This window comes from Ursus americanus, chromosome 9, assembly GCF_024610735.1.
Source record: "Ursus americanus isolate L20-20 chromosome 9, mUrsAme1.1.p, whole genome shotgun sequence".
In the NCBI taxonomy this organism is placed as follows: Eukaryota; Metazoa; Chordata; class Mammalia; order Carnivora; family Ursidae; genus Ursus; species Ursus americanus.
Window position 1 is genome coordinate 29058336 of NC_142135.1, and position 12642 is coordinate 29070977.

The 12642-nt window shown below is 35.2% G+C and overlaps 1 protein-coding gene across 1 annotated transcript in view; it reads left to right on the forward strand.

Moving 5' to 3' along the window:
* The window catches only part of EIF3E (eukaryotic translation initiation factor 3 subunit E), a 43007-nt gene extending 39396 nt beyond the window's left edge, over nt 1-3611 (forward strand). Inside the window, exons 11-13 of the mRNA XM_045805792.2 lie at nt 1789-1891; nt 2176-2310; nt 3418-3611. Of these exons, the coding sequence (XP_045661748.1) occupies nt 1789-1891; nt 2176-2310; nt 3418-3456 (277 nt within the window). The 3' untranslated portion in view covers nt 3457-3611. The remainder of the gene's footprint in view (nt 1-1788; nt 1892-2175; nt 2311-3417) is intronic.
* Nucleotides 3612-12642: the final 9031 nt, after the last annotated feature.

The window sequence follows — 12642 nt, forward strand, 5'->3', positions numbered from 1 at the left end:
AAACAGGTTTTATATTATAATTAAAAAACATGTTTATAATACCAACTCCACATAATTTGTAGCTTACTGGGAACAATTTTTCTGCTCTAATTTAAAACAAAATACAGTGATCTTAAACATTGGGGTTTGAATATATTTAGTACAGTTTCTTTTGTGCTTTTCAGAGTAAAATGCTTTTGGCCTCACTTTGAAGAGTTGTGTTTTGGTGGATGCAGGAGACACATAAAAGATAAATTGCTATAGGACGTGATAAAATAATGAATATATTTTGGAAAATCTGTTCTTTACCTTTAGAGTTGAGCTTTAGGTAAGACTATCAGATATTTGCTAACTATAGCAGTGGAAAGACAATGAAATTTACACATTTCTAAAATAAATCAGGCACCAGCAGGAAACACCAGCTGCGGGAATTTTTACCAGTCAAAAAAATGCCTCCTTGTTTAAGTGCATTGACACAATTCCCTATTTTTTAGTAGCTTAAATAAAAGGAGGGTTAGTAGAGAACAGTGATAAAGAGAATAAAATGAAATCCATGAAATTGAAATAATAGTCATGGATTAATTGTTCTTTATTTTAGCTGAGAATGTGTACTTAGAACAAAATTGATCGCAAAAACACAAGAGAGCAAAATTTTGGCACATAAATCCAGGGAGTTTTATGGTTGAGTTGGCTCATATTCATCAAGATGTTTTTAACTCCAGGCATATTTTAAGGATAAATTTCAAATGATTATATCTTTGTGAATTTAGTTTGTAATTATTTCATTGATGACCTAACTTAATTTTTATATTTTGAATGAAATTCTATTAACTTTTTTTCAATAAATGTATAAAATAGGAATAGCACAGATACTGTTAGTCTCATGAGCTCTGGAATTACATAATTATGTGATTGCCAATGTCTTGACCATATTTTAAAATTGGGAAGGCTATCAGATCAGGAATTTTAGTTTATAACATTCTAAGGAAAGATTTTATTATTGGTATTCTAGTTCTCTTCATCAGATGAGTGATAACATTAGAGGACCTGGCAAGTATATAATGTCTTCAGTGAAGAGAGGTGAAGAGAGAACACTTATGTTTAAACACCTATACATGTATACTCTGTACTCTTAAATACTATACATGCATATTCTTCCATCAGCTGAATGATTTACTTACCTACTACCAACGGATTTTTGTTAGTCCTCATAAATTAAATCCTGTAGTGGCCTTTTTCAACCCGATCATCTCCCTTGCTCCTTTTCTTCTCTCCCCCTCTCTCATTCTGTGTATATATTAGTCTTTCTCTTTCCTCTGAAATTCAGTGGCCACTTAGGTTATCTAATGTGCAATTCCCAGAGTGCCCTCAGAGTTTACAACACAAACATACACACTAGCCGTAAGGTTTGATTATTTCATTATATTATACTTACCACTGATGTTCCTTGTAGTAGATTTAATTTGTGTAATCATTATGCATCATAAAACCTTTTTCTCCCTTAGATCGTTATTAATTGAGCACCTGCTAACTGTAAGGTACTGTTCTAGAAGCCAGAAGATTTCTGTAAATGTGAAATATGATCCCCTCTCCTCAAGGATCTTACAGTCTGGTTGGTGAAATGGGATAGGTCATGCACAGTACAAGATAATAGCACAAACATGAACAATGCGGTTATTGAGTCATACTGTTTAAAAGAAGGTGATCCGTAAATACCTGAAAGTCCCTATGCAAGTGTGGTTCAAAGACTATGTACATGAAACTAAGTTTTTAGACTCTGTTAACATCATTTTTACTTTTTTTCATTAGCATGTTGGCAGACAAACTGAACATGACTCCAGAAGAAGCTGAAAGGTGGATTGTAAATTTGATTAGAAATGCAAGACTAGATGCCAAGATTGATTCTAAATTAGTGAGTATTAAATTAGTTATGCTACATCTATAAATTGCTGACTGTTTTAATACTTTTTTGGGAATTTTTCAGTAGGACATTTTATTCTGTTCTATTAAGAGTTTTTGCTTTGTGTTAAGGCAACAGCAGCCACCTGTTTTTTGTTGCTCGATGAATATTTCATCTCTGTACAGTGCATGAAAATGTGTACAACAGTCATGTAGTGTTGTGATGTCATGCTCATGACCTACCTGAAAAACTCAGTTGTAATATTATAGGATCAATTTCCCTCTGTCTCATTTTAGGGTCATGTGGTTATGGGTAACAATGCAGTCTCACCCTATCAGCAAGTGATTGAAAAGACCAAAAGCCTTTCATTTAGAAGCCAGATGTTGGCCATGAATATTGAGAAGAAACTTAATCAGAATAGTAGGTCAGAGGTAAGAACCACACATCTTCTATTTTGTCTAGAATTTATCAATAATGTAACATAATTATTACTGGACTTCATTTGAGAACGTACTAATATATTGGTTATATCTGATTTTGTATTTCTAACTGAGGGTGTGAACATTGTTTTAAAGATCTATTACTAAACTGAAAAGAATTTTTCTTAGATGTATTATATGTGTTAGTTAAGGAAACTGAAAAAATTGTGTTCCTAGTTTATTATATCTGTTTTTCTTTCCTTTCATTCTGCCTTTGTGACTTCTTTGACTCTTTTCCTAAGGGTTTACAACACAACATTTTGATACTGGCATGATAACTTACATGTGTAGACTTCTTTCAAGTGGTTGAAATTTGTATTCTTTTTAAATCTGAAGGAATACTTGTATAAAAATGTTGATCTTACTATCTGTTAGTGTTGATCTTTAAAAACTTGATTTGTCTGATACTCGTATTTAACTATGTCAAAAAAATGTATCCCCCCTTTTGGTAGAGTTTGTGCATATTAGATTTTAAAGGAACTTGAATGGCCTTGTAATTTTGGAATCCCAAACCAGTTTTAATGCTTTTTAGCCATTATGATTATATGTAACTGGAGGATAGGAAGTTTTTATTTTTAGGAAGCCCAGCTGCTTCCTAAAATAGGTGGACGTTCAGAGACCTCATGTGATTGAAGTTTTAACAAAAGATTCATGTCCTTTGAATAGTTATTCAGTTTTAAAAGAGAGATAGAATTGGGAAATTATACTTATATCTTTTTCCAACCAAGTCTAGAATAACTCAACCTAAAACAACTTTTATATAATGTTCTTTTCTGTATGCTTAAGGGTCAATTTGTATTGATTTTCGTTATAATATTGGTGATACTGTCATTGTTATACTTTATAATTGGTCAAAAACTGGTTTAGATGGTATTATTTTGATGTATGTTTTTTTGTTCTAAGTGGCACAATTGACATTTAGAAATTGTGGAGGTTGTTAAAATCTTAGTGGTTTGGGCTGGAGTACTAAAAGGAAATGCTAGTATCACTTTTTTCTAAGTTAGCTTTGTCAGAAAGTACTTTCTTCTCACCTTGTCCATTTTTCTTTGTATGTTTTAGGCTCCTAACTGGGCAACTCAGGATTCTGGCTTCTACTGAAGAACTATATAAAGACAAGATGAAAAAACTATAAAATAAAGATGAAATAATAAGACCATTATATAAAGGGTGACCTACATTTTAGGAACAATTAACATATTGAGTATAAATTTTGGGGAATTTGAATAAAATTGGCTGTGTTTCATTTTATCAAATTGTTTTTAATTTCCTTGTGTATCCAAGTGTGTGTTTTTTTTAACTTTTCATTTTGAAATTATAGATTCACAGGAAGTTGCAAAAATAGTAGGGAGAGGTGTCATGAAGCCTAAACCTGGTTTACCCTAGTTTTTTCATCTATGTTACTATAATACTTATCAGAACCAGGATAGAGACATAGGGACAATGTGTACGAATAGCTCTGTGCCATTTTATCACTTGTATAGATTTGTGTAGCCTTCAGTACAGTCAAGATAAGGAACTATCTTTTTTTCTCCACCATCGTGGTGTGTGTGGTTGGCTGTTCCTGTCCATGTCTTCTCACAAGACTTGAGGATTAAGTGATTCCTGGCCAAGGAACAAAAGCAGAATCATCCCTTTCCCCATGGGATTCAGATGAAAACTGGTAAAATCAGGTACAGCTCCAAGAGGAGGCATGGGAGAAGAACCAGGCTGGGTCTATAAGGGATCACACATGAGGTGGCACACGTTTATGCTGCATGAAGGTCAGGTGCTCATATCCTGTCACTCTGTGAACATCACTACTACCTGAACAATAGGCGTTTTTATGGGGGGGAATGATTTTTCTGTTACTATGCTTCTGCACCAGTAGGTTTGTTCAGTAATAAATATGTGAGACCCTTTGTTCAGGGGGGGAAAAAAGGGTAAAGAACTATCATCATTATGAACTTCTCCCTTGTGCTATTCCTCCTACTCCCTCTGTGGTCATACCTACCTCTACCAGCTCTAACCCCTGGCAACCACTAGTTCTGTCCTCCATCTCTTTAATTTGTCATCAGTAGAATATTTTAGAAATGGAATTCTACAACATATGACTTTGAGTTTAACTTTTTCTACTCATCATAATGCCCTTGAAATCTATCCAAGTTGTTATATATATCAGTAGTTTTTTCCTGTTTATTGCCAAGTCTTATTCCATAGTATTGATGTGTACCACATTGTTTAACCATGTACCTTTAAGGATATTATGGTTGTTTCCAGTTTGGGGCTATTACAAATAAAGCTGCTGTTTCTTAATTTCTTAAAGTGGCTCCTTGTCATTCACTGGGCAGCTACAGAGACTAAACAGGACTATAAGCTGAATTTTATAAATGATCTCTTGAATATTGCAAACACATGCACATGCGCAGACACACACACACAGTTTCCTGGATACCCAAGATCTTTTAAATATGTAAAGCTCTGGTTGGGTCTCCTTTACACAGAAGTGGTTTGATTTTCACTTTGGTTGTTGAACTAAAACCTAGTCAGTTAACAGACATTTCTGTTTCTGCACTCAACGAGTGGTACAAGGATAGGAGATACATGCATATTGGATTTTTATTTGGCATCTGATCAGGTTACCTTCAACCTATAGTTAAGTTTAAGAGAATATGGGCCAGATTTGGTCCATGTGCTGTGGTTTCAGATCCCTGATTTATGGTATTGGTTCTAAACTAGCCCGAAGGTGCTGAAGTAAGGGGGAGGGTTGCTGGTTGGGGTAAGCCAAATGTTAACTTTTTATTCCTCTCTAGCCAGTGTTGTGAAAATGCCAACTTTAAAGGATCATTTGTAGTACAAAATGGTCAAGGTTCATAGAGGAAGTACCAAAAAGGGGCATATCAGTAACTAGATCAAAACAAGCCCATCTTACCTTGAGTGCAAGAGCTAATTACATGAATCCGAAGTACGGATCTATAAGAAATAGTTACACAAAACTAGATAAAATTACATATGTTAATCTATACAGAAATGGGAAAGATGTTAAGCTGCCTCTTTCCCTCTTCACCTGTGACCCAAAGGCAAAAAATTCTTAGAGGCATCATTAATGACTTTTTATTTTAAGACTATAGCTCAACCAAACCACATTAATGGCAAGGATTTCTAGGCGATTACATGGCGGTGATAAGCAAGTCTAACAGTTATATAATGTGCTTTAGTGGACCGGTAAAAAAACCCAAGGAGGAAAGATAGGAAGCTAACATTACGCATTTACTGTGTCAGGCATTTCCACATTTATGAATCTAGAGAATTCTATTTTATTTATTTATTTTTTAAAGAATTTATTTATTTATTTGACAGAGAGAGACAGCCAGTGAGAGAGGTAACACAAGCAGGGGGAGTGGGAGAGGAAGAAGCAGGCTCCCAGTGGAGGATCCCGATGTGGGACTCGATCCCGGAACGCCGGGATCAGGCCCTGAGCCGCAGGCAGACACTCAACGACTGAGCCACCCAGGTGCCCTATCTAGAGAATTTTTAAAAAGAAAGTAACATTTGTAAAAAGGAAAGTAATATTTGAGTGCCTCACTTTTGCCTGGAAACACTGAAATTTGGGTGTTACTGATGAGGAAACGGATGGTTACTCTAGGTCCTACCTACTAAACGTTAAACCAGTGAATTGAAAATGGACTCTTTCAGTTACTTTACACTGCCCCTTCTTACATCATTATTGCCTTAAATTGACAAAGGGTTAAGTGGTAAATGTTTAGTAGGTCGTAAAGGAGGATCTTGATCCACAAAACTATTCAAGTCTCTTGGCACCATGATCTTCAAATGAGAGTAAAATAGATACTCTATTTTTCTAGCAGTATAATCATTGGATACTAGTGACCCCACCAAAAAAAATCTATTTGGAACAGACAAAACTTTGATGAACATCTCTTTGATTTTTTTTCTATTTATGGTTTGCTCCTTCAAGGTTATCCATTATATGAATAATTAATGTTCACTTTTCCTACCTAACTTTGCTTTTCACATATTGCTGCCCTTTGAACTTGAAAGATGATGCCACAATAGATGACTAGTATCAATCAGACAAAAAAAAATACAACTAATAGCTATTTTTACATATTATCTACACTTGTTCGTTGTTAAAATGCATTTTTTTTAAATTTGCATAAAAACAAATTACCTTGTTCTGGATTTAATCATAACCTTTGATAACAGGTAAACTGTCCCAGTAAGATGTTGAGCACAAGTTATGTAGTGCTTAATTTTCTTTTTTGTGCTCTTTCGTTTCCACCCAATAAATAGACCCTCCTATGTGTCAGCAACATTTACAGGCACTGGAAACACATTGAAGAACAAGAGTTCATGAGGCTTACATTACGTAAATAGTTTCTTGTGTGTTTTTTAAAAAGTTTCTATGCATTCACAAGCATCTGTGTTTATGCTTTTTAAAAAAAGAAAACCAATAAAAGAAAAACCAATGTTCATTTACCCAATAATGATCCTACTTGCTACTCAGCTTAAGAAACAGAACGGTCCTAGTAACTTTGACAAGCTTGTGGGCTCTTCATTAATTGTACTTACCTCTTTGCCCCTGAGAAGCAACCCCTACCATGGCTTTTGTGTTAATAATTCCTTTGCTTTTCTGTATGGTTTTACAGACACATGTATACCTAACATGTTTTTGACATGTATTTAATTGGAATCATACTTAGTAACATATTGCTTGCTTTTTCCAACTCAGATTCATCCACGTTGATACATACACGTTGGTTTAGTCAGCTGTAGTTGATTCTTTTTCACTGCTTTGTGATATTCTGTTGTCTGAATATACCATATTTAATTCAACCAAGTATTGGTGAACACATGGTGTTTCCATGTTCTCGTTTATCTAGTTTTTGGAACCAGTCTGGCAATTGTGTCTAATAACTGATGAGTTAAATCCATTTCCTTTTATTATGATTACTAACCTATATGGGTTTATTTCTACCATTTCATTACAAGCTTTCTATTTGTCCTACTTTGGCTTTTTTTTTTTACCCCACCCCCTATTTTTTTTTCAAAGATTTTATTTATTTATTCGACAGAGATAGAGACAGCCGGTGAGAGAGGGAACAAAAGCAGGGGGAGTGGGAGAGGAAGAAGAAAGCTCATAGCTGAGGAGCCTGATATGGGACTCGATCCCATAACGCCGGGATCACGCCCTGAGCCGAAGGCAGGCGCTTAACCGCTGTGCCACCCAGGCGCCCCCCCACCCCCTATTTCTTGCCTTCTTATGGTTTGATTTCACTCCCTTCTAGTTGGGCAACTAAATATTCTATTTCTATTTAGTGGTCATCCTAGAAATTTTAACATGTGTTTTTTAACTTAATGTCCTAAAGTTAATATCGCTGCCCCTCTCTAAAAATATAAGGAAAACTGTTACTGCAGTGATCTTCCTCCCCAGTTATTTGTGTCCATTCTGTTCTTTTTATTGTAACTTCGTAAGTTAGACATTATTTTATACAATAATGCCTTCTTATTCCTTTTGTGATGAGACTTTTCTCAGGTTGCTCTTCGTATCTCCTTTTCATTAGTGTTCTGAAGTTTCACTATGATGTGTTTAAGTGTGAATTTTATTTATACTGATTGGGATTCATTGGTCTTCTGATCCTGAAAATGGCTTTTGTCTTGCATTAGTTCTGGAAAGTTATCTCTTTGGATAATTCTTCCTGGTTCATCAGGTTTTTGTTTGTTTTTGAGTTCCTCCCAAAAAACCTCCCTCTCTTTCATACTTTGTATCTCTGCCACCTGTGCTGGATTACATTTTGCATAATTTCTTCAGTTCTTTCTTCCAGTTTGTTAATGATCTCATCAACTGTGTCTAATTTGCTCTTAAGCCTCCATGGAATTTCTTTATTTCAATGATTTATTTCATCTTTGGTAGTTTCTTATTCTTTTACCATTTTTCAGTGCCAGCTTATATTCTTGGATTTATTTTATGTTCTGTGTTTTGAATCCATCTACTTCTGTGCCACCATTCTTACCCAGGCTAGCATCCATCCCTTAATGAATACAATATTTTATGAATTACTCTCCCATAGTATAGAGTTAGACTAATCTTTTCAAGTTTAAATCTGATCATTTTTCTCCCCTGATTAAAAAATCCTTCAGTGGCTCCCTATTGTTCCTAGCCTGAAGACTGAATCCTTAACATGGCTCTTACTATTTGCCATCTTCTTGCTGTATCAGCCTCATTTTATGTCACCCTCAAGCTGCACTAGCCTTTTCTTAGTCCCTTAAAACAGTAGCTTCAAGCTATTTTGACTGCTACAGAGTAAGAAAAATATTTTACATCATAAGCCAATGCTAAAAAGAGAAATACATATATTTGACTGATGGAAGTTTTATAAAACAATACCTACCTTTAGTAAACGTGATGATCTCTATTTTTTTTATTCTTTGTAATAGCTAGTATGTCCCATAAATTGATTTCATAATCCACCAGTTGGTATCCATATTTGAAAAACACTGCTCTAAAGAGCAACAATCCTGTGCCTTGATTTTTGCAATGTTGTTCCCTCTGCCCAGGAATAAACTTTCTCTCCCTCCAACCCCCACTTCCCACGTGCACATGTACTTCTAGTTCGTATTTTATTTATCCTCCAGAACGTAACATAAATATCAAGGAAAACTTGACATTTCCTTTCTGTAGGAAATTTTTTCTTACCCCTAAACTTGATAGAGTCTTACTTGTTCTATTTATTCCATGTGTAATTGCACTGTTATTACCTGATTAATTTTATAATTAGTTGATTAATGTTTTAGACTGTCATTTTCATTTTTTTATGGTTGATATATCTTATTTATTACTGAATCCCTAATGCCTGGCTCATATTAGGCCCTTGATAAATTATTGAATAAATGGAACAAATGAATGAATGAATCCTGTTCGGAATGGTATAATGGGGAAAAAAGTCAGCTTGAAGAAAAATATGTAAATGTACCTATCCCCAAACCCTAATTTCATTCTGTTATTATCAGGTGATTTTGAACAAAGTCACGTATTTCTTATTCTCTGATTTCCTAATCTAATGGCAATATTAGCTGCTTTGTATGCCTGGTTACTGGAGATAAAAAACAAAAAAGACTGCCACATCCCCTTTTCTCATGAATATACAGTTGATGTCTGAGACAGACACACAAACATGATACTATACGGTAAGTGCTGTTCTATGTGAAAACACTTAGAGTTATGAAGTATTGCTATAAGATACTTTTTTAATGGTTAAAGTCAGTTGAAGACTTGCAAAAATCATCATTAGCTACAATTTATGAAATGTTTCAAAACTTACCTTTCCCTTGGTCTTGGCCCTTTCTTGGTAATGATGGAAGTAAAAACAGAGACAGATAATACTAATGATCTCAGATGTTTTCCTTCCTCTCTACTTCCCTGTGGTCAGGAAAATAGCTGGACAGCATACAAAACTGTTGACTTTCAAATTCACAATATTGTGAACTCAGGTTTGCCGGCCTACTGTTGATCCTTACATATGACCACTGTTTTCTTTTCTAGCTGGTGGATGTGTGGACAAAGGATACAGGTATCCTCAAATACCCTGAAGCGTCCCGAAGAGGTCACTTGGAAAGTAAACCCCTCTGGTTCTAGTGCCACTGCTAACACAGGAGCAATTGAAAACGCAAATCAGATTCACCTCCACGGTAAAAAGGTCAGAAGTAAAATACTGAGTAGTAAAGACCATCAGTAAGAAAAGTAATCAAGGCCAGAGCCAAACTATCTGCTAGAGTGAAATGTTTACAATTTTCAATGAGGCTTTAATTAGATTCTTAGAAAATAGCCTGCTTTTGAACTGTTTTGTGTGTTTTCCATGCATAATTTACTCCCATGCCTTTTAAATTCTCTTAGAGATCAAGCCATCCTCTGGAAAAGTGTTAAATTTCTGGAGAGGTAGCACAAACACTGTTATGCTTTGTTAATTTTTCATCTCATGTATTTAATAAACTGTTTGACTTTTAGAATCTGCAAGAAAAAACATTAATCTAAGGCATCTCCTATTTTGGTTCTGAAGCTCTGACTTTTGTGCTGACTTCCATTTAGTCTGATGGGATTGGGAGCACAATGCCAGATTGATTTATTTGTTTTTAAGTGTTGTCAGGACAATTGAGGGGTAAGGAGAAGTTGCTCTTTTGAACTGGGAAACAACATGGCACTTAGGCACAATTCCAGGTGAATAATCTAAGTGTGTGTATACGTGTGAGTCTGATTGCTTAAAGGTATACATCTAAGATTCCATGTTGATCAGTGCTAGAACCCAGCTGCTGGAGGACCAGAGGCATAGCTTATTCAGAGTGGCATGGAGAAAAAATTGGATCACAGAAAGACAGTCCTATTTAATCAGGACTTGAAACCTGGCAGCTCTCCTAGGAGAATAGAATATTATTGGATTACATTTTTTTGTGGCCATTTTTTCTTGCCTTCCCAATTGCCCTTTAAGCACGGTAGCGATGATATATGTTCATCTTTGTACTCCCCAAACAGTAGGCATGATAATAGCTACTGTAGAGATTTACTCCTTTACTACCCATTCATTCACCTAAGTACACAGGTAATGTTTGGGAAATACTGAAGCAGCAGCAGCCTAGTAGAGGGGGCATTGCCGTGGGTCTCTCCGGTTGCTATCCTTAGAGAGTATGCAACTTTTCACTTGATTTTAAAGACAAATGGTCTGCATAGAGAGGAAGCACATGATTAGCTTTATATCTTTGTTCATCTAGCTAATCAGGCCAGAGCTGTTGGTCCATCTGTCCATTATTCAGTTAGTGTTTCTCCATTCTTAGCCACAGATTGCACCTTGAACCTTTGCCAGCTGTTTCCTTAGTGCGTGCCGTTGGATGTGAGGGAGACCTGAAAAGAGTGCAGATAGAGCAGCTTAAAATCATCACAGCTTTTAAAAACAACAAACAAAGCATAAAACATTAATCCCATAATGGTAGATCAGAAGTTTTATCTTGGTATATTCAAAGGTCAGTACATTGCTGTCAGTACATATGTGCTGCTATCTGCGTAAACACTGCATGATAGGAACAAAACTTAAGAAGCTGTGACAGACAAGTATTAGAACTTTTGATATCAATTTTATTTAAAAAATTAAGTTTCTGCTGACAAGTTAGTATAACTAGTCCCAGAAAATATCGGGTGGAATGCGGATGGTCTCATTGATTCAGAAATCGTCCAGAGCTCTACACAAGCAGTGTGCCTTATGTTTTAATAGATGACATGATTAGAAAACATTCTTGGTTATCTAGCAAGAACTCCCTTGCCATGGGACTTGGGGCCTGTTCCTTGAAGATCTGTAGGACTCAAATGAAGTTTCACCAACAATCAATGAAAATGCCTCCTTTTTACTTCATATTTTCACTTTTACTTAACAATCATGCACATTATTTCAAGTAAGTTTCAAAACAACCTTGTAAGTTGAACATTATCCTTCAGTTTTACCATTTGATCATCTGGTAAACTTATCTGGCATGAGTGACTTACGGAACTCTGGGGAGAATAATTGACTATAAAGTAAAATCAAAACAAAAAAAGTATAATCCCATACCGACAAAATCATCACTTTTTATAAGATGCTACATTCTCTCATCAGAAAACAGAATGAACATTTAAGTGAAACATCACTCATCAAAGTTAAAAAAAAATTTACTGAAATAGTTTGCTCTCTTCTAGAGAATTCAAGGGAAAAAAAAGGGGAAAGAACTCTCTTTGGCATCACTGGATATTTGAATAGACAATAAGGAAGAACTGTAGCTTTTTTTTTTTTTTTTAAGCTAAATTATCCTAAGAACACTCTGCTCCAACATAGGAATGCCAGTGGAATAAGAGATGGTAACACAAGATGCACCAGGAGACTCGAGGTTTTGTGTGTTTGAAACTTATATTCTACTATAATGACTAAATTGTAGAGAAGCAGAGCTAATGTGTGTGTGTGTGTTTAAATTTGCCCAATGTTTTTTTGGTTCTGTCTTCTAGGAGCAGACAAACTTCTTTTGTTTTTTGTTTGTTTGCTTGTTTGTTTTTAAAAGGTCACTCCAATTTTATAAAACAGTGTAAGACAAGGAAAATTAAAAAGTTATACTACATTATAACAATATATTTGCTCAGAAGAGAAATGCCAAAATCTCATAAAGGTATACAGTGGTTTGCAGTGTTTTCTTTCACATAATTTATATAGATTGGTAGGACTTTTTTTGTTTTTCAACTTTTAATTTCACTATAAACAAAAGTGAAGTAAATACAAT